The following is a 22,213-nucleotide window of genomic DNA, read 5'->3' as shown; positions in this document are numbered from 1 at the left end:
GCTGATGCTTCCAGGAGATACCGTTTTTCTCCCTATGTGGCTGCCATGTTCCCTAACCCTGCTGCCTCTGAGCACTTGGAGTTGGGAGAGAGATCTCTCTCCCAATGATAGCTCTTTGAGCAAATCTTAGAGAGTTGGTCCTCTGAGCAGTCTGTACTTTCTCCTTTTAATGTATAGTGCCCTCTACTAAATAACTTGGCACCAGTTCCCTGAGAGTGGACAGGAGACCTTGGAGCTATCCAGCTGAGTTTCTCCTCACAGCCATTTGCTGTCTCCTAGAATAAGAACTCTCTATATCCAGTTCTGTCCAACCTCAGGGTGTGTCTCTGCATACTTGAGACCTTTTCTTTTCAGGGCCTGGGGTTAATGTTTGCTTCCCTGGCATTAGTCCCAATGTCTGTTCATCCTGAATTTCCTAGAATTTCTTTAACCATTTCTTCCAGGAGGTCCAGGGGAGCCCCAGCAAATGGGATCTCTGTGGAGCTGTTCAAACATCCTAGGTGGGTTTTGAAACTGATGAGCTCCTGTGTCTCCACAGGGATGATATTGATATCATCAGAACAATTCCTTTTTGCATCTGAGCAGTTCCACCTATTGCAGATAATTCTCCTCCTCCATCTTGCTCACTTTAAGCCAGTGGTACCTCCTACTCATGAGAACAACCCCATACTCACCTTCAGATTCTCAAATGCTTTCTTTTTTTTTTTTTTAAAGATGGGGTTTCACCATGATGGCCAGGCTGGTTTTGAACTCCTGATCTTAGGTGATCCACCCACCTCGGCCTCCCAAACTGCTAGGATTACAGACGTGAGCCACCACACCTGGCCCCCAAATGCTTTCTGACAATGGTGGTATTGGATTTGTAACTTGCCTACAGAAGAATTGTAAAGCCAAATTTCAGTGTGTGTATGACTACGTTTATTTTCTTACCCTGATTCTTAGTGATATGCTCTCCTTTATTCTTTGGTTTGCTTATTATTTTCCCCACCCTTTTTTTCCATTTTTGTTATTCTCTAAGGACATATATTTAACAAAAGCCAGTTCAAAGTCTTTTAGGAGAGAGTATAGTGGAAAGTGAATGGATTTTGGCATTCCTACATTGAATCCTATGAAATTGTGTCAATAGACCAAAAAATAATCAGATAATGTGATTTCCTAGGGTTCAGTCAAGCAGATGGAGGAGATCACATTAAAATAGTCAAATAATGTAATTTCCTAGGGTTCAACCTAGCAGATGGAGCCTCCTGTATGTCCTTAGGATAGTAACCTAACCTTTCTGAGTTCCTCAGTTTACTTATCTATAAAAACAGATAATAATTGAAAAAAATCATATAGGATTGTTCTGAGGATAGAATTAATTGAAAATAAGTATAAAATTCTTTGTTTCGTGATTAGAACATAACAAGCATTAAATGCTAACTTTTCCCCATTCATCTATGTAACGGGGAAATTACTACTTCATGAGGTTTCTGGGAGATTCCAGTGAGAAAATACAGTGAAGCACTCAGCAGCTATGTCTAGCACTTGCTTGGCACCCTGTACCACTGGCTGGTTCTCATTATTATTGTTGGAAATAGTCCAAAAGTCAATTATGAATATGACATAGTCATCGCAACTCTGTGTCACTGTGCACTCACCGGCTCACTCCCTCAGTCTGCCAACAAGCCATGGGATGAAGGCATTTGGATTTTACTTTCTAGTTTCTCTCATCTAGCTTGTGATCAAAAACTGGGCAAGATAATTTGGGTCCCTTACAAACTTGATCATGTGTGAATAATGAACTTTGGCTGGCAGAGCTTGGGGACTAGAGTGATTGTTTTGAAAACAATAACCTTGACCTCTGTGGTGATGTCATTTCCTCCCACTTCATCCAGTCTGTTGTGGTTTCCTTCTCTGGGAAGCTGTTCCAGAACCTTCTAGGCAGAGTTAATAGGTTCCTATCTGGCTGTAAGAACCCATATACAACTCCACTTTAGTGCTATCATAGAGCTCTACTTCTTTGTTCCATGCTTTACCAGATTGAGAGCTTCTTAAAGACCCTTTCTATTTATCTTTGTATTTCACTCATTTGACACTGGTGTAGCAAATAATCCATCTAAGAAACACTTGATGAATAGATTGAGACCCAGAAATAAGAATCTACCTATAGATTCTCAATCTTGATCATCAATACTGCCTTTAATTTTATCCCAGTCTTAGTCAATATATTCTCTCTCTCTTTCTCTGTTTCTGACACACACACTCTCTCTCTCTCTCACTCTCTCTCTCTCTCTCCCTCCCTCCCTCCCCACACTTTGTATAAACAACAGACCTATCCCTGAAGACCGGGAGACCAAAGGATGGATGTCTTTGCTTTCTCCAAGTATAAGATTCTCTATTACAAATTCCATCTTCCTAGGAGTCATAGAACTGAACTTAAAAGTTTTGTTTTGCAAACATAGCCTCATGAAATGAAAGTCTGAGTACGTTAATCTACAAATAAGTGACCAATAAAGAATGTTTTAGTGGATTTTTATCTCCGTTCCTATGTTGCTGAAATAATTTTCCGGAGATAAGAAATCTGTTGGCAAACACTTTTTCTGTCATCACTGATAAATTAGCTGCTTGTCAGAAGGAGGGCTGGCCTTAGATTCTTGTCGTGATTTCAGCATGAGATGTGGTGTGTCACGGATGTGTCCTAGTCTTCTAGGACAGACTGAGGGTTGATAGTGTAGCTCTGTGTGGAGACATTTTATCACATGGAGGAATTGTTGGCTGTTGACCATGTGCTGCATAGCACCAAATTAGGCACCAAGAGGCATAAAAACAGAATGTAAAACATGATCTTCAAAAGTTGTATATGATGTGCTTGGGGACTGGACCCACACACACACAGCAGTGAAGTTACAGTATAATCCAGTGTACAAGTAAATGTAAAAGCAATCAAGATTTAATCTCTAAGATTTAATAAGAGGTTAAATGAGGATATTGTTAACAGCTTGGGAGACAGTTAATTGGGGAGATATAATATTAATTGACTGTTAAGAAAAGAATAGGTTGAGAGAATGAGAGAAAGAGAAAATTATCTTTATAGAAAAAAAGCAGTTTTTCTTCTTTATACTTTCATAACACTCTGGTCACCAAAATGTGTGGTTTTTGTCCCCCATAATGTCAAATTCTCCAATACCAGCTGGGTATCTTAAAGTTTAACTTAACCTTGACACTAACTGGAGATAATGCAGACCCCACAGATTAAGGGCTCAGTCCCACAAGACTGCCTTTCCTCCACTTTAGATGCCAATTGCGAGTAGTAGGTCCGCATGGGACCCACAACTTCTGTCCACTTGGCTACAAATAGGAGGGTTTCATGGGAACATTTATCAGAATGGCTCACAGAACTCCAGGGAACATTTGTGTATATCTACAGATTTATTCTAAAAGATCTGATAAAGGGTACAGATGAATGACCAAATGGAAGAGATGCAAAGGGGAAGGCATGGCGCCAGGGAATGGGGTTTTCATCCCCTTCTGGTTGGTCCATCCTCCCAGCACCTCCACATGCCCAGCAACCCAGAATCTCTTCAGACTCTGTTTCAGGGATTTTTATGGAGGTTTTGTCACTTAGGCATGATTGGTTATTAACTCTGTTTCCAGCCTGTTTCCCTTCTTGGAGGATGAGAGTAGGGCTAGAAGTTCCAAGCTCCTAATCATAGCTCCATCTTTATGGTAACCAGCCTCCATCTAGGAGCCTACCAAGAGCCACCTCATTAGAGCAAAAGATGTTCCTGTCACCTGCTCCTATCACCCAGGAAATTCCAAGGGATTAGGAGTTCTGCGTCAGCAACTGGGGTCAAAGACTAAATATTAGAGAGAAAAAAATGTACCTAGCATTCCTATTGCTCAGGCAATTACAAGGATTGTAGGGACTCTGTGCCAGGAGCTAGGGATGAAGACCAAAATATAGATTTCTTAATATAATTCACAGTATCACAGCATACTACAAAGGCAGGAGGAAAGGTTTGGAGTCAGGAATGAGTAGGCTGTGTTTGGCACACATAGAGGAGAACTGCCTGAGAGGGCAAGGGCATCTCTTCCTTTACCCAACTGACCTTTATAAGAACCCACTTACGAGTGTGGTAAGTTACTGTAAAGATGAATGCACTATGTGATCGCATCATGTAATGGTGGTGGTGGTGGGGCAGCTGAACTGAAATCTAAATCCTGACTCTATGGAATATAAACCTCAGGTTCCCTTCAAGAAGCAATGTTTAGGTGGAGACCTGAATGAAGAGGAGAAATTCTTCTCTTCTACAGGAAAGAAGAAAGGGAAATGAAAATTGAGAAGAAACATACTCTAGGGCCAAAAGAATAACATGATTGAAATCCCTAAGACTGGAACAAGCTCTGTGTCTTGGAGGAATTACAGGTAGTCTTGTTTGGCCAAAATGTAGAAAACCAGTGGGGGAATGGTATGAGATTAGTGTGGATGGAGAGAAATAGTAGGGGCAAGATTGTGCAGGGCCTTGCAAGACATATAAGGATTTGGGGGTTTGATTCCCAAGAGCAATGGAAATGAAGAGGATTTTGAAGAAATTAACAGCACCTGGTAGAGTGTAGTGATGAATGAAAGAAAAGACAAAAAATAATTTTGATGTTTCAGTTGAGTGGGGCTCTGATACAAGCCAGAAAGTCTCCTCTATTTGTTGCAGAGATCATGGTTTCAGTTTGGGCAGGCTGAGTTTGGGATATGGACAAGCCACCCAGGGCCAGAGTCCTATAGACTGTTGGAGATGAGAGACTGGTACTTAGGAGTGAGACAATGCGTTCAGCTTGCTCAAATTGGATTTGTGAGCCACTGTTGGACATCAAGGTTAAGCTGTGAGAAATGGAATCCTCTCTGAGGGAAAGGTCACATTAGGAAAGAGTAGCAGAATGAGGTCTCAGTTTGAGGACATCTCTACTCTGGATCAGGAGTGGGAGAAAGAGAAGCTCACAAAAGAGCTATTGGAGAGATGAGAGGAAACCCAGGAAAGTGTGAGGTCATGGAAACCAAGAGGCTAAGAAGACTTTTAAGAAGGTAGAGGTGACCTTTATTGTATAGCCCTGGTAGATATCAGTTTCAGCAAATACTCAGGAACAGCCTGCCTTGCTTGCAGAAGGAAGGACTGGAGGCTTTTAACAATTAACATGTGTCTATGGGAACTGCCAGTTAACTGATCATGATTTCGCCTAACTGTTTTAGGTCTAGCTCATGTTTTTGTATCATTCCAACATGCTGTTGTTAGAGACTTTGTGTAATATAAACTACAAATGCAATCTTTTTCTGAGATATTGATGAAGAGATGAGATGAGATTAGTGTGACCCAATGGCTGATTAGTGGAGCAGCCATACAACTTTTCGTTTTAAACTAAGGTACTGTTCAGAGTGAAAGGGAGTATTAACCAGATGAGATGCTAGAACAAGTAGAATCTGGGACTGACCTCTGCTAACTGGGATATGTGGTCACCCCCGTTATTGATGACTTTAGACTGGCCTCTACTGGGCACCATTGCTTTGTTCAGTATTCACAAACCGATCCCTTATTTAGTCCTTACAGTAACCCCAGTGAACCTAGACCTCTCCACCTCTCTTCTGTAGATAATTAGATGGAGACCCGAGGTGGCAGAGCACAATGTGTCTTTGCATTCTTTGTCTAGAGCTCTGTGTTTAACCCTGATGCTTGCTCTAATCTCAGCAAACTTGGGTCCTTTATCCATTACTGATTTTGGCCTTAGCAGACTGGGAAGAATTTGATAGCCCTTCTATGTAGGGTTCTCCCTTGTCTTTCTGCCAAATCACAATTGGCCATGCTGACTTGGCCTGTCTCCAGCTTTTTGGCACCAAGACTCATTAAGCCTTTAAGTTCAAGTGAGGACATTTCAACCCACTCCTTTTTTGAAAAAGATCTCCAGTGAAAAAGCTGCTTTTTGTTTGAAGATTGGACTGGCTTAGGTGGGGGCTTAGGCAAGAACTGAGTATCCCTAACAGGCTTCTGTTAGAAAGATGAAAACAGATGGAGAACATGGAAGGTGAATATGCAGGACTCATGATGAGCAGAATGAGCCCCAGTGTTGCCTCTTTTTTTGAATCCTCACCAGATAAATAGCCCTTGGTTCCTACTCAAGAGAGGGACTCTTAGCATAGTAGGGCATACTGTTTCCATTCAAACTGTTCTTTGGGCATCAATTACAAAATCTACTCTGGGAGCTCTTGTGTGCAGTTAAGCATTGTGCCTTTGGAATATTCTCAGGCTCATCCATCTTTGTAAATATTCTGTTCATTAAAAATTATATAATCCTTGACACTTCCTTTCTTTTAATACATAGTCTTACATGATCCAGAGCCAATAGGGCATTTACTGAGTTTGTTTTGAAGCTTCCTAGAAATGTGTTTGAAACTTATTTTAGCATAATTGTCACTTGGAACCACTTACCCCAATATGCAGTGATTCCTTTATCCTGTTCCTCTGTGCCTTACTAAATATTAAAATTCTCCTGACTTGAATCTCAGGCTAATCTTTCTCCTCCTGAACAAGTTTTTGACAGATTTTTTAGATTAATCAATTGATTTGAGAAAATATAACAACTGGTTTAAATGTGGGCTGCTCATATGGTAGATGAGAAACTGGCCTAGCCTGTTGCCTGCCTGTGGGGTTACATGCTGGATTAGGCTTTGCTTAGATTTAAGAGGATTTAGTAGCTCTAATTGTATTTTCTTAATAATCCATTTTCTGATTGTCTCTAATGGGCTGTCAGGCTTGGTGGGCTGGCTTCCCATGATGAAGTGTGCAAAATCCCTGCCTCAACCGTTCCGAATGTTCTCTTTGGTTACTCAAAGTAGTGGACTTAAATAGCCTACCAACAACCCAGTTTATAAATGATTTCTTTAAAAAGTTAACTGTGAAGAAATAGACTTCCTTATTGGTATTAAGAGGAAGAAAGAGTGAATAAAAAGAAAAAGAAAGTGAAGACCATGAATCTGAGTAATTAGCTCTAGTGCTTGCCCTTCCCTTAGCCACTGTAGACTCTGCTAGGAGGCTAACATTCCCAAACATGGCTTCATCATGACCGGTGGCCTCTTCCCAGAAGATGGGACATGATTCAAGTTCCTTTGCCTGGAATGTGGTGTCCCTCACTGTCTGGAGGCAATGATTCTATTTAGCTCGTCAACCCTGTCCATTTGCACTGGCCATAGAGGTTGATCTATTGTTCCTACGGTTGTTTGTGTATCCTTACTTTGTATCTTTCTTGCATTTGCTTCTAGCTACCTGGGGTGCTGTATTCCCTGTCCATTTCCATCTTCCTAAATCCCAAACACATGCAATGGACTCCTTACCCTCCACCATGACATCCCCAGTGCTGCAACCTGAATTCAGTCCTCTGGGTGCCCTTGGCTGTGACAGCCATACATTCCGAAGTGGAGATAACAGTCCTGATTTCAACTGCTGTGTCCTTCCTTTCTCGTTTGAAATAAATTTTGGCTGTGCCTAGAGCAAGTCATTTGTCTCACACATGGCACTACTCATGAAGTTGGATATTTTAACTTTCTATTAGATTATGAATTCCTTGATGGTAGTGACAGTGACTCACCCATCTTTGTATGCGTAATGGTGCTCGCACATGGCAGGCATATAGTAAGTTTTTAAATGGGGAAAAAAGAAAGATTATTTAAAAATTAGTACTTTTAAAATTATTGACGTTTATAACTAATCAGTAAGTGTGTAGTAAAATGCTACAATTTTAGCTCAGAATGGATCATAGACCTAAATGTAAGAGCTAAAAACTACAAAATTCTTAAAATAAAACATAGCAGTAAATCTTTGTGACCTTGTATTAGGCAATCATTTTTTAACGTAAACATAAAAAATGCAAGTGACAAGAAAAGTAAACAAATAAATTGGACTATATCAAAATTTTAAGCTTTTATCCTGCAAACGATATCATCTCTCAACCCACAGAATGGGAAAAAATTTTGCAAATCATATGTCTGATATGTATCCAAAATATACAAAGAGCTCTTATAACCCAAAAAGAAAAAGATAACCCAATTTAAAAATGCACAAAATTTTGTCCAATTTAAAAATGGATAAAATATCTGAATAGATATTTCTCCAAAGAAGCTACAAAAATGACCAATAAGTACATAAAAATATATTCAACATAGTCTTGAGAGAAATGCAAATCAAAGCCACAATGAAATACCACTTCATACCTACTAAGATGGCTATAATAAAAAAGGAAGATGATAAGAAGTGTGGCATGATGTGGAGAACTGAGAACTTCCATGCATTACTTGCAGGATTGTAAAATGATGCAGCCATTTTGGAAAACAGTTTGGCAGTTCCTCAAAAGGTTAAACATTAAGTTACCATATGACCCAGCTGTTATATTCCAAAGTACATACCCAAGAGAAGTGAAAACACACATTCATACAAAATCTTGTACTCAAATGTTCATAGCAGCATTATTCATAATAGCCAAAAGGTGGAAACACCCAAATGTTCACAGAGTGATGAATGGATAGATCAAATGTGGTATATCCTTGCAATGCAACATTATTTGGCCATAAAAAGGCATGAAGCACTGATGCATGCAACAATATGGATGAATCTTGGATGAACCTTAAAAACATTATGTTAAGTGAAAGAAACCAGTCACAGAAGACTACACATTATATAATTTCATTTATATAAATGTCCAGAACAGGCAAACCTATAGCGACAGAAGGCAGATTAGTGGTTGCTTGGGGCTGGGGGTTGTGGGTGAGTAAAAGGGGAAATGAAAACTAATGGATTTGGGTGTTCTGCTAGTGGAAGAAGAACTAAAATTAGTTTGCAGTGATGGCTGCCTAATCCTGTGAATGTACAAAAATATTGAATCCTACATTTTCAGTGGGTAAACTGTATGTGAATTGTATCTCAAGTCATTCACACACACACACACACACACACACACACGACACACACACACACACGGATTTGAATTTTTGGCTTCAAGATGTTTGCAATGTCATCTAGAAGACTCATTCCAAATATCATTCAGTTCATTTCTAGATGTACTAGTATCATTATTGTAAGGTGCTGCTCATATTTCAGAACATCGTTGGAGAGAATGTTCCATATATTGATAATATTTATATTATCTACTTCAAAGGAGATGTAAAGAAAATTACAAAAATAAAACTAAAAAAGGCACATTAATTAAGATCAGAAGTAGTAACATCAGACAAAGAAAGACCATGGGATGGAAGAATGCGAAGACGGTATTATTTAAGTACTACATGGCTTTTGCATCACTTAAAACTCTTCTGCCGCAGATGAAAAGGCTTTGCTTGCTGTTTGATGATTTTTCTGCCAGAGCCTCTGGCCTCAAGAATGTATTCCCCAGTCCTCTGAATAAAAGTGTATTTTGTATTTCTGCTGCACACCCAGTAAAGGAGAATAATGTGTGCTGCCCAAGGGGAGATGGCCACATTGTTTTCTCCTCACCCTGTTTGTATATCCCCTGGTACATCAAAAAAGAAGGACCCAGAGACTTGACTGCTTCCTTTGCAATTAACCAGCTCCTAACTCTTCTTTAGAGAGGAACAGAGTGTCTACTCATTCCCATCCCCTCTTTCACAGACCAACAGGAACTTCATGGAGTAATAACTGGCAGGAAGGAACTAGAGGGTCAGATAATCTTTCTTTCTTCAGTGTGGTTGCTTGAATCCAACTTTAGTCTTGGTCCTGAGGGAATGATTCAGATATGATTAATGGGCCAGGCGTGGTGACTCACACCTGTAATCCCATCACTTTGGGAGGTGGAGATGGGTGGATCACCTGAGGTCAGGAGTTCAAGACCAGCCTGGCCAACATGGCAAAACTTCGTCTCTACTAAAAATACAAAAAGTAGCTGGGCATGGTGGCGCATGCCTACAATGCCAGCTGCTTGGGAGGCTGAGGCAGGAGAATCACTTGAACCCAGGAGGCAGAGGTTGCAATGAGCTGAGATCACACCACTGCACTCCAATGTGGGGGCAAGAGAGACTCCATCTCAAAAAAAAAAAAAATTGATGATAACAAAAGTTGTAAAATCATTAGCAGATCTAAACCCTATAGTTCCAAAACTGATGTTTTGGGTCTTTCCCAATACTTTGTGATGTTGCTCATTTCAATTAACAATTAACAATTCACAAAAATTGAGGCCCTACCAAGGACTGGCCCTTATACTACAGCTGGAGTTAAGGAGAGAACTAACTCTTTGCCTGATGAAGAAGCCAGACGATTTCTTTGACATGTGATAATTAGGGAAACCAAAGAGTGTTGGGATCCAGAGGTGGAAGGTACAGTCTCTACTTAGGAAATGGTTTGGTGAGGAGATACCATTTAAATTGGATTTTGAAGGATGAGTAGGAGTTTGCTAGACCACAAAGGAATAAGATGAGGCCTGTGGGAAAGGCAGTTCAAGGGAGGAAGAAGTAAGCATCTGAAAATGCCCAGCTGTATGAAGAGGCTTTGCATGCTCAGGGTCAAAGCTTCGGACAAGTGCAAGGATGGGGCAGACTGGAGGTGAGAGGTAGATATCAGGTCAGTTTGTGAATGATCTTCAGTAGCATGGTAAGGACTTTCAACAGCATCCAGTGAGCAGTAGGCAGCCAACACAGTATCTATACAGAAGAGCAGTGGGATTGGGTTTGCTTTTTAGGCAGTTACCTCTGGTGGCAATGGAGACTAAAAACAAAACACCATGCCTCCTGAGGAGCAGCAGAAATGCTTACTGCACCTACTTTGTTATGTCTGTCCTCAGTTTACATCCTGCTATGCACATCCTACATCTCAGAAGTTCTCATCCAAATTACTTGTTTAGAACTTGGAAGTTATTTCCCTATAGAAGTAGTGTTCTTTATAAAGTCTTATGTAACCCAAATCACATCTGAGATTTTGTGAGCCTCACTGTAGAACCCAGCCTTGTGAGTGTGTCTGAGCTTAGCTGGTATGGGGTAAACTTTTGATAATAAGATGTGAAATGAATAGGAAGTAGATTCAGAATTCTCATGGCCACATTAGGAGCAGAATCCCCTTTCTCTGCAGCTGTTGACTTGTCCGCATCATCTTCAGGATGGCAAGTAAGGTGGGGGAGATGGGAGCCTTCTTGAAAAGAGTTAAAGGACAGCTCGATTTTGGCAGAAAGCAGGGCCGGGGGCAGCTGTGGCTGCAGTGATTCTGCAGTTGGGTCTGTCTTTGGAGCTTCTTTCTGCCTTTTCTTTGTCGGCATCCTCCCTTCCTTCCGCCCCATCACCAGCTTTTCTATTGCCTTCCTCCTGTCCAGAGACTACGCCCATGGAAGCCTGTCCTTCAGAAGGACTGGCATTGTCTTGTTCCTTCACTGCTGTTCTTTCTCTGCTTCTAACATAGCTTCAGCCACAGGCAGGATGCTCAGGAGGAGAAGTGAGCCAATTGTCAACACAGCCAGTTTTCACCAGCGGGAAGGCTGCATCGAAATCTGCTTGGAGTAGATGATAATAACACCTGCCATTTATGAAAGATATCTTGTATACCAGGCCTGTGCCAAGTGCATTACATGCATTGTTTTACTTATTCCACATTCTCAAGCTATCAGTACTAGGTATTTTTGTCTCCCATTTGAAAGAGGAGGAAACTGAGACTCATGGAGGTCAAATACTTCAATAATTTGGCTAGTGAGTTACAGGGCTGGGATTTGAAACCAGGTCTTTCTGTTTTTGGATGTGCCTGCTGCTCTTGGAATTTTATGAACCTCAATCCTGGAACTCTTGGTTCTGAGAACTTCGTACTAAAGAAGAGTTGGGAGCTAGCTGTGTATTCTACCACAGGACTGGATACAGAAACCTTTAGAGCTGCTTCACAGCAATTTCACCTGAGTTTTCTCTCCACCCTCTTGATAGTAAACCCAGCAATAACTGGGTTTTAGCTGCGCAAAGGAAATGCTAATTACAATCATTTATATGTCATTACGGCATAGCACAATGATGATTGAGCGTATCACTGCCTGTGTCAGAGTAAATTTAGTCTCCATTTTATTTGTTATACTCAGTTCTTTTCGTGTGTCGGCAGCTTTCACAGTTTATTGATCACATGTGTCATCTTAAGCTTGTAGCTTATACAAGCAGGGAGACTCCTGAGTGGGAAAGGCAGTTTGGGGGTGATTGGGATTGATCACCAGGTGAAGGCATTTGGAGGGTGTCCTGTGGCACTTGGGAGCCTGGAAGTTCTTGGAAGAGGGAAGGAGCCTGGCTAGAGCCAGGATTTAGCCGTGGTCAGTTTGGGTGCAGTGGGCCTTGGATTAGGATGGCAGAGACTGGTGGCTGCAGATGATCTGCAACATGGAAAAAAGTGAAGCGTCGTAGAAAAGCACTGTCTTCAGATTTAGAAACCCAAGTTTATGATCCCAACTCTACTGCTTAGGAGCTCTGACCTCAGACATGTGCCTTCACCTCCCGGGGACAATTCCTTTACTCCTTATCTAGATTATTTGATTTGATTTTTATGCCTTTTCTGGTTCCCAAAGTTCATAATTTCCAGACAGCAGGAATAGTTATGCAAAGGATGGACTGTAAAAAAGATTGGAAATGGATCAGAGCACTCTGAAGATATTCAAATAATGGCTCTATGTTCCTTCCCATGCTTATAGTATAGATGATTTTAGACGTGCTAGTATTTTAGTATTAAGATGGATGTGATAGACAAGACGAGGTTTTATCTTTCCTCCTAGAAAATGTGGGAAAAGAAAAATGTATCCATTTGTTTACAGTATCCCAAATTTTAGCTCTTTTTTCTTTCTGCTGCCATCCCTGCAAGATCCAGAAGAAAGTATGTGCCCAGGTGTTAAACTTCACATTCTGGAACAGGATTTTCTTGGGTATGGTTTGCCTGGGTATTGGAAAAAGGCCTCCTGCAGAGGTGTAACAGTTAAGATGGTGCTGGGTGCCGTAAGTAATAAACCCCTAGATCTCAGTGGCTTAACACTGTGGAAATGTATTTCCACTCTTGTATGGCCTAATTTTGGCAGCAGGGAAGGATGAAGGCAACTCTAAGCGGGCAGTTATGTAGGGACACGAGCTAATAGACACTCCATCTTCAACACACAACTTTCAAGGACTTCCTGGTGTCAACATCTGACTAGTAAATGCAGAAGAGAGAGAATGGAGAATTCTTTGAGAGGGTTTTTAGGGCCAGGCCTGCATGTGATAGAATTACTTCTTCTGCTGGCCAATGTGCTCCATTGGCCAGCACTCTTATTATATAGACACAGCAAATTGCAAAGGAGGCTGGGAAATAAAGCCCAGTGTGTGATTGAGACAGCAGGAAGATAAGTATGGTGAGCAATCTCTTCCACAGGTGCTGTGTTAGAATACTAACAGCACTGCTGAGCCGTAGAAATTCACCAGGTCAGGCCCAACTTCTTGGAATTCCAAATCTACAAAAACCTTCTAAAGCTTCTATGATCTCTTCTTAGGTGTGCTCAAAGCAAATGACTTAAGTATGACCTACATTTCACACATTCTGAACTGTGCATAGCACCCCACAAGCATCTGGTAGATATTGATGGCAGCTTGCATTCCAACACTCTTTTGTTCATTTGAAACTCCTCTTTGTTTCAAGTTTCACTTTTCCCTATATTTTAATCAATTTTTCTTGATGTCAGAGGATTTGTTAATTTTCCTGGTTTTGCCTGGGCAACTTCAGAAAGAAGTCTTTTAAAATGACATCTGTAACAGGTTTATGGTCAAGGTTAAACTGATCTCATGCTTAGGTTCAAAAACAGATGCCATGTTATGTTAAATGAAAGTGCATATACTTTCATCCGGGGTACATAGTCAAACCCAGAAAGTGATCAAGGAAACCATGTAGAAAAACACTATTGAGCCAAATTAAAAGGGACACAAAGTGAGTAATTTTGTGATCATAGTTGCCTATTGCAGCTGTACAAACCAAGCTAATGAGAAGATGATGTAATCTCTTGTTGCAAAGAATAAAATGATTTCCTATGAGATTAAGCACGAACTTTCCAACCTTGTATTTAAGATTTAGATAGCTCTTCTGTTCTTCCCCAAACTCTAGGATAAGTATTAGAATTAAATTTCTGAGCCAAATGACTTATAGAGTAAGCTCAATCCTTTTTAAATTTGCAATCCTTTAAGAATTTTATGTTTAATGTTCACATTACAGTCCGATGACATATAAGCTGCCCATTGCTATAATTCCTAACGTCTAGATGGTCTCATAAGGTACCTTTTTCAGCAGTATTCTCAGTGCTGTGCTCCTTGAAGAGCTAGTATATGGGCTGTTGGAAGAGTCTGTCTGAAACAGAACCTGTCTTTTCCAGAGTGGGACTTTGAGTTGTTTTTTATTTTAAAGTTGCAGGTAGAATAAAGGTCTTCATTTTGTACTTCATAATTATTAAATGATGATTGAGAGACTGCAACATGCTGGATATTAGGTGTACCAAAGAGTTATTAAATGCAGCCTGTGGTTGAATCAGAACATTAGTATCATTCTTGGGAGTCTCAACAATTGTTTCTTTTTTAAAAAAAGTTTATTTTACCTTAAGTTTTGGGATACCTGTGCAGAACGTGCAGGTTCATTACACAGGCGTACATGTGCCATGGTGGTTTGCTGCACCTATTAACCCGTCATCTAGGTTTTAAGTCCCCCACACATAGGTATTTGCCCTAATGCTATCCCTCCCTTTGCTCCCCACCCCCCGACAGGCCCTGGTGTGTGATATTCCCCTTACTGTGTCCATGTGTTCTCATTGTTTAACACCCAGTTATGAGTGAGAACATGGGGTGTTTGGTTTTCTCTTCTTGTGTTAGTTTGCTGAGGATGATGGTTTCCAGCTTCATCCATGTCCCTGCAAAGGACATGAACTCATTCTTTTTTATGGCTGCATAGTATTCCATGGTGTATAAGTGCCACATTTTCTTTATCCAGTCTGTCATTGATGAGCATTTGGGTTGGTTCCAAGTCTTTGGTATTGTAAATATTGCTGCAACAAACATGTGTGTGCAGCATTCCCTCTGAGCAATTGTTTCTTTAAGGAGTCTGATCATTAATCTTTTAAGAACTGCATTCTATAGAACGTGTGCAAAGCATATCTTTAATTTACCTTCTCAAAAATTAAGATGGCCATGCATTAGGGCATATGACAGTGAGATACATATGTGCACTGTTCTGGTCTTCCTGTGGGTTTTTAATCCACTAGTGAGCAGGCCCCACGAGGGAGAGACCTGGGGTCTTCCCTGCCTTTCTTCATATCCCCAGAACCCAGCATGAGACCAGATATCATGCATGCCCAATAAATGCTTTTTGAGTACATGAAAGAACATATAACATAGGCATACTTGAAATGGGTTGCAGTGTGTTTCAGATTTAGAATATAAAAGTTTAGTAGACACCATTTCATTTTCATATAAAATTAACATTTATTTTTGATTAGTCCCAGTGCCATTAACTTGTTTCATAATTGAGGATTATCCAAGATCATAGCTTTTCTTCCTGTTTCTAGTTGTTTCTCACCTGGTGTATGCTAGGCAAGCTGTAGACATTTGTCGACTTGATTCATTAATGTGAGATTTTTATCTAAAGGTGACCAGAGAAAGAGAACAAGCAAACTTATTTTGTTTTTTAGTAACCAGCTAGTAGAAACATTGAAACTAAAATAACTTGCAGTTACCTAGCAAAAAGGGAAATGCTCAGTATAGTAAATGAATGAATTTGCAAGTTTCCATTTATCAAATGCTAGCGACCAACATCACCCCATTGGACTCACCCTAATCCTGAGTGGCAGGTGAAGCTTATTTTAAATTCACATTTTATGAAAGGGAAAACTGAGACCTTGATTAAGAGACCTCTCAATTACTCATAGCTAATATGTATAGGATTCAACTTTAAAACCTAGACTATTGACTCCAAATTTATTGCCTCTTCCTCTTCATCAAGCTGAATGTTATAAGTTACTGGTGATGTTTTACTATCTATGCTCTCTGATATCTATGATATTTAATAAGCAGAAATTTTCTGTATGCATGTAGTTGTAAATTTATTTTCTTACCTATTTGCAGACAGTGATATTTTGAAAACATAAAGCAGATCATCTCAGTGTGTGTTTTAAGAATATTCTTATCCCTCACATTGAACTTAAGATAAAAAATCTAGACACCTTGCCTGGGCCTGGATTTTGCCTACACCTTGGCCCTCTTGTCCTAGACCTCTTCCTTCTACTCAGTCTGCTCACCTACATTGGCCTTCTGGTTGTCCCTTGAATATACCAAGCCCACTCCTACCTCAAGGCCTTTCTACTGACTGTTCAATCTGCCGGGAAACTCTCGTCCTCCAGTCTCTCATTGGCTAATTCCTTTGTATCATTCTACTTTTTTCTCAAATTTGACCTCCCTGGCAGCCTTCACACCGTCCAATTAGAGTACTACTGCGTGGCCCGTTACTGTACTGGTCTTCCTAGCATGCATGCTATCTGAAATTTTCTTCTTATTTCTTTACTTGTTTTCTGTTTCCCCAACTGCCCCATCCACTCACTATACCAAGATTACAAATTCCAAAGAACAAAAACTTTGCTTGTCTTGTTCACAGTTGCCTTTCCTGTGCCTAGACTAGAGGATAGCACATAATAGGCACTTGATCAAGAATATTGGATAAATAGTAAATATCTGAAAACAGTTCCTTCTCATTGGCTCTTACATTTTGGACATTTTTTATTTTCTTTATTTTTGTTTGTAGTTGTGGGTATGTTTAGCACAGAAGACATGCCTAATAGTTTTGTTGTGTAGGGTTATACTAATTTTCCAGAAGCATCTTTTGTTGAATACAAAGATGATCTCCTACCAGAGAGAGAGAGCAGACTACCTGTTAAGACCTTCAGCTGTAGGTTTTGGGAACCACAGGCAGGAAATTGGCATAGGGTTCTACCGAGTGGAGATACTCCTCCCAGTGGATGACAGCTTCCTTCCCTCTGGAATTCCTGGTGATGAAGTTATAGATCACCCATAGATGGAACTTGGATCTGATGTGTCTTACACTTCACCAACATACACTCCCTTCCATTTTCCTTTTATTGCCACCTTGTATTGATATTATCCCATTGTATTTAGATAGTGTTTGTTTGGGGTTTGATTTTTGTGTTTTGTTTTGTTTTGAATTATGCTTTGATGACACATACTGAGGTTGGACTTTCGAAAACACCAAACTGTGATATAAAATGACTAGCATAAGAGGTGAAGAATGTCCCAGCTGTGCTGCAGACTAGCTGTACGTCTCTGGGAGACCTTTACATCTGTTTGGGGTTCATTGTTTTCTTCTACAGAAATGGGGGGACATATACATGACCTGTCTCTACAGGGCAGGACTTTTGGGAAATAATGCACCCCAGAAGTTATATAAATATAACATATCATCATCAGCATAATTACTTTAAAGCATATTATCAATAAGTATTTAATGAAAATATTTATATTTTAACTTGCATAGGAAGGCAGTAGTGGTTTTTAATAAAATTGCGAGTGAATCTCCTTGACACTTACTCAAAAAAATCTCTTACACAAAAAACATCCTCAGTTTAACACAAAATACAAGATAAGCAGGTGTTGGGCATTTCAACAATGTGAATTCAATATTATCTTTCACTGTTGTGTATTATAAACAGTGCACAGGATTGGAGCAATGTTTACCTGAAAAAAAAAAGTACAGCTGTCTCAGTCTTGAAAGTGAACATTACGGCTTTTTATTTTTTAATTTATGGTAAAGCATTGTGAGAGAGATCATAGTTTCTGGTTCTTTTAAGTAAGGCCTAGAGTTATAGGTCAGTTGATTGATTGATTTTTTCCAATCTTCCCTTTATGTGATAGGGAAGATTCTGCCATATAAGTGTAGTTTTTACAAAGGATGAATACCATGAAATATTAAAAACAGCTTAAAAATCTAAATATATATAAAAGAAGAGTTTTGGGGCCATGATTACTGAAAATATTAACATAGTTCTTAGATACAAAAGACAAAAAGGATACCTCTTTAAAAGATAATGTTTAAATAATGAATTTTGGGGTAGGACATTTTGTTATTTTTTCTACTTTGCCTAATTAGCAACAAGGCTTAGATCTCAGTCTGTCTGGTAGCAATGGTATTTCTTCTTAGAAAAATCTAAAACTATTAGACAAAGTGGTTGATCTTCAAGATCCTTAGTCATTAGTGGTCCACAGCTATTGAAAAGAACATAGCTCCATGTGTATAGATAAGCGGTCTCCAAGGTAAATCCTTCAACCTCCAGAATACATTGTTAAATGAAAAACAAGGTACAGGACAATGTGTACTATATGCTACGTGTATATTTTAAAAATTCTATATATTTGTATAAATATTTCTCTGGAAAGTCTTTCAGGTTGCCTTCAGAGAGTAGGTTGGAGTCCTGTGGTAAAAGGTGACAGTGAAATATTTTACTGTATAACCTTTTGATGCTTTTGAATTGTCAACAACTGTACACAAATATTATCTTAAAATTCAGTTTAAAATGACACTGTTAAAAACTAGTAAGAAAAGTAATGTATCTGAGAAAAGCAAAAGTAGTGAGAAAAAGAATTTTGTGCATTTAAAAATGTGGCTTTGAAGATATCATATCTATCTGTGTATTTTAAACCAGAAGATTTGGGTTATGTATACCACCTGAGAGAATGCATTGATCTAAGAAATTTGGGTTCTGGACCCTAGTGTGCTACTGATCAGCTCTGGGAAAGTCACTCAGATTTTAATTCAGACTTCACCAGGCCTCAATTTTCTGGAGTGAATTAATTGCCTTCCAACTGGTGAAACCAATAATTCCAAAATAACTTATAAAGAAGCATTTTTAAAGGGTTAAATTTATGGTTAAAAATAAGTGCGTTCATGAAAAGAGCAGCCAGCTTGGCTCTCTGTGGCCAAAAAAACACATGTGCACTCTGAGTACTGCCTCTTGGTGACAGCATGTTGGAATTGCAGTGAAAATTATTGAGAACAGGCAATTAATCTTGCATGCAAAAATGGAATATCCTGTCTGTCACAATCACTGTAGGGACATTTCTCAATCTATAAACATACAATGGTATCAAAGTCAAAGACAGTCTAATTTCAAAACTATTAAACCATTTGAAAAATTTTTGTTACTGATCTGTAGAAATCTATCAAGCATAGGTTGTTTTTAATTTGTTATAATCTTGGATTGCATGAATTTTAACAGAGGTCAGCAAACTTCTTCTGTAAAGGGTCAAATGGTAAAGACTGTATGATTTGTGGCCCCTAAGGTCTCCATTGTAACTATACAACTCTGTAGTTGTAACACAAAGGTAGCTATAGACAATATGTAAATGAATGAGGATGGTTATATTCCTGTTCCAGTGACACTTTATTTAGAAGTACAGGTGTTAGGCCAGATTTGGCCCACGGGTTGTAGTTTGTTGACCCCTGAATTATAATACACTCCTACCTGAAGTTTCTCTTTGCACGGTATTCTTAAGTTACCTAATTGCCTAATTCCCAAATATGGAAATAACATTCTACATTCTATAACCCCTTACCTTCAATCACTTCTTTATGAATAACCTGCTTTGCAAATACTACACTTTACCCAGTGACCCATATTTTAGTTCTATAAGTTGCTTTCCTTGTTTATCTTCACTCTGGATTTATTTTCCTGAAAACAAGCAATGATATTTGTTTCTCTTCCACTCCCTTGTGTGTGTAACCATTTTTATGTAATTCCAGTCTTTAGCCTGAAAGTCTTTTGCTCAAATATCTTTTGTACCTAGGGAATCTTGGTCAGCCTTGTTTAAAATCTTCAGAATATGATTGGTTAACTACTTATTAAACATATTCTTCCCTTTTTAAAATGAAGTTCAATCACATTGAAAACTCCTCAAAGAGCAAGTATGGTCTGACTTATAATTTGTCTTGGCAAATCATTTGCAAAGATAGATATTGGTCTTTGAATTTAGTGCATCCCTGGAGAGACCCCTGTCTTAGCCAGGAACATTGGCAACAGGACCTGAGTTGTAATAACTGTCTCCAGTTCCAGATAATTCCCTCACCACGTCAATCCAGCTCTCATCCTTGTCTTTTTCCTTGAAGCTCTCCTTAGTCTTTACCCTTTCTCCTCTCTCAATATTTCTGAATTCTAAAACTTTGCCTGCCATTGACCAACTTGATATTGGCAAAACTCTTCACTTACATGCGTGAAGGCTGATAGATTATTGAGATTTACTACATGCTTTAAATTCACTGCTTTTCCTATCCAGCAATTTAGCTGTAGCCCCGGATAAAGGTGATTCGTGTGATCCATCTTGCTTTATGTCTCACTTGACATTCTGCCTTTTTCATGACAGGTTGCTGAATGCTATAAAGCCAGGACTTGTTAAAAAGATCAATAGATTGCCTACCCCCATTGCAGGACTGGTGAGTATATGGAATTGAGATTTATTTTCCAATATTCCTTTGCTCTAACCTAGGGGTCATGACAGTACCATTTATTACAGTTCTCTCCTGCAATATATATTCCACTTGAATGAGAATGCATTGAATCCATTAAACCAAGAGGTCACTTAAAATGAAAGATTGCAGTCATGCCTAAATGACATGTTAATCTTTGTTTGTGTTTTTTCCATGACTGATAAGGACTTTCATTTTCAAAGAGCTAAATTTGTTTTGGGGTGAGAGGCTGATAATTTGGTTGACCTTTGGGGGAGGAATGTGATTTTAATTACATTTTCTCATTTCAGTTCATCACTGCATTCCCCTAGAATGGAGGGTAGGGGAGATAGCGAGAAAGAAAATATTAAGAGAAAACAACAGTTTCATAATAAATTGCTGTTTTCAATATTATAATCTACTTGGGTTTAAATACCACAATCGTAGACCAACTTTTCTAAAGACATAATGGGCCACTAAGGTGGTCTAAGGTTGTCTGGAGAACTGTTTAGGCCCTTCTGAACCTACCCACATAAAATCTAAAACTCACATGTTCGTATGTGGTTAGAAGCAGAATTTTTTTTCAGGCATTGATATGTCTTATAATTCTTGGCAACTAATTTTAATTGCTTCCTGGTTGTTGCCTTTGTGTAGAAAAAGGAAAGAAGTAGAAGATCAGGAAGACAATCAAATTTTAGTTCCGGAAGGAATTGGCATATGTGTACGTGTGCACACACACATACACACACACAGCCGAGGAAGTATATGGCTTGGTAACGACTCACTGATTGTTTCCTTTGTGATTGCCTTCTGTGCATGTGGTTTTGCAGAAAGCAATGAGAAGAATGTCAAGAATTCAAGCAGGATCCTAGGTAGACCTTACTGATTGTTGTTAAAAAGCTTCTTAGCCATATCACAATGACTAATTGAAATTAGATGTGACAAAAAACCAATTGTATTTGAGAACTGTAGGGGGTCCTTGTAGGAAGGTACATGGTTTCAACCAGTTGAATGCAATAGATGTTTTCTTTATTTTAAAGAAATTTTATTATGCTTTTTCAGTGGATGCATTTTATTCCCCATATTGGTTGGTAGTGAGCTGGTTATTAGTCATTAAAAATCCTTCTAATTTTGTTTTTCAGAATCATGTAACCAAATAAGTTAATATCTAGATAGATACATAAATTTGGAAGGAATATATTTGAATAATTCTATAAAATAAATAATCAAAAGACGAGCATTACATATTAATGTGTACTTATATCAATTATTACATTTAGTAACTTCACCTCTTACAAATGTTAAAGCCAAGGTCTTAATGAGCCTGATGAATATCTGTTTGTCCCTAAGCCTATGGCATCCCTGCATCTTGGAGCCCTGGAGTTTAATGTTATAGAAGCAAAATTTGCAGTATAAAACTAAGGAAGGCCCCAGGAAAATCCAGATGAGGAGAAACAAGTCACTCCAGTCCAGCAGCTAAAGAGAAAGGGGTTTTAAAACCTCAATTTAAAAATGGAAATAATAAATAATTTTAGTAAAATTAACTGTTAGGGGCACATGCATTTATCTTTATATTATTTCCTGTCATGGATCAAATGTTCTTTCTTACCTATTGCTTCTGTCTTGGAGTATTCAGGCAACCTGATGCAAGAAGGCAAGGTGACCTCATCTTCTTTCCTTCTATTTGTGTTCTTGACTAGTATTCCTCTACTTCTTTTTTTTTTTTTTTT

At 39.1% G+C, this 22,213-nt stretch overlaps 1 protein-coding gene across 10 annotated transcripts in view; it reads left to right on the top strand.

The window, feature by feature from the left end:
• Window positions 1–22,213, top strand: part of LIMCH1 (LIM and calponin homology domains 1) — a 352,295-nt gene that overhangs the window by 149,589 nt on the left and 180,493 nt on the right. For all 10 annotated transcript variants that reach the window (XM_037731824.1, XM_037731823.1, XM_017509857.2 and 7 more), the window contains exon 3: window positions 20,402–20,471. In XM_037731824.1, the coding sequence (XP_037587752.1) occupies window positions 20,402–20,471 (70 nt within the window). The remainder of the gene's footprint in view (window positions 1–20,401; window positions 20,472–22,213) is intronic.

The sequence above is a fragment of the Cebus imitator genome, unplaced genomic scaffold (assembly GCF_001604975.1).
Source record: "Cebus imitator isolate Cc_AM_T3 unplaced genomic scaffold, Cebus_imitator-1.0 Scaffold425, whole genome shotgun sequence".
In the NCBI taxonomy this organism is placed as follows: Eukaryota; Metazoa; Chordata; class Mammalia; order Primates; family Cebidae; genus Cebus; species Cebus imitator.
Note: the sequence above shows the minus strand (reverse complement) of the source record. Positions and strands in the feature narration are given on the sequence as shown.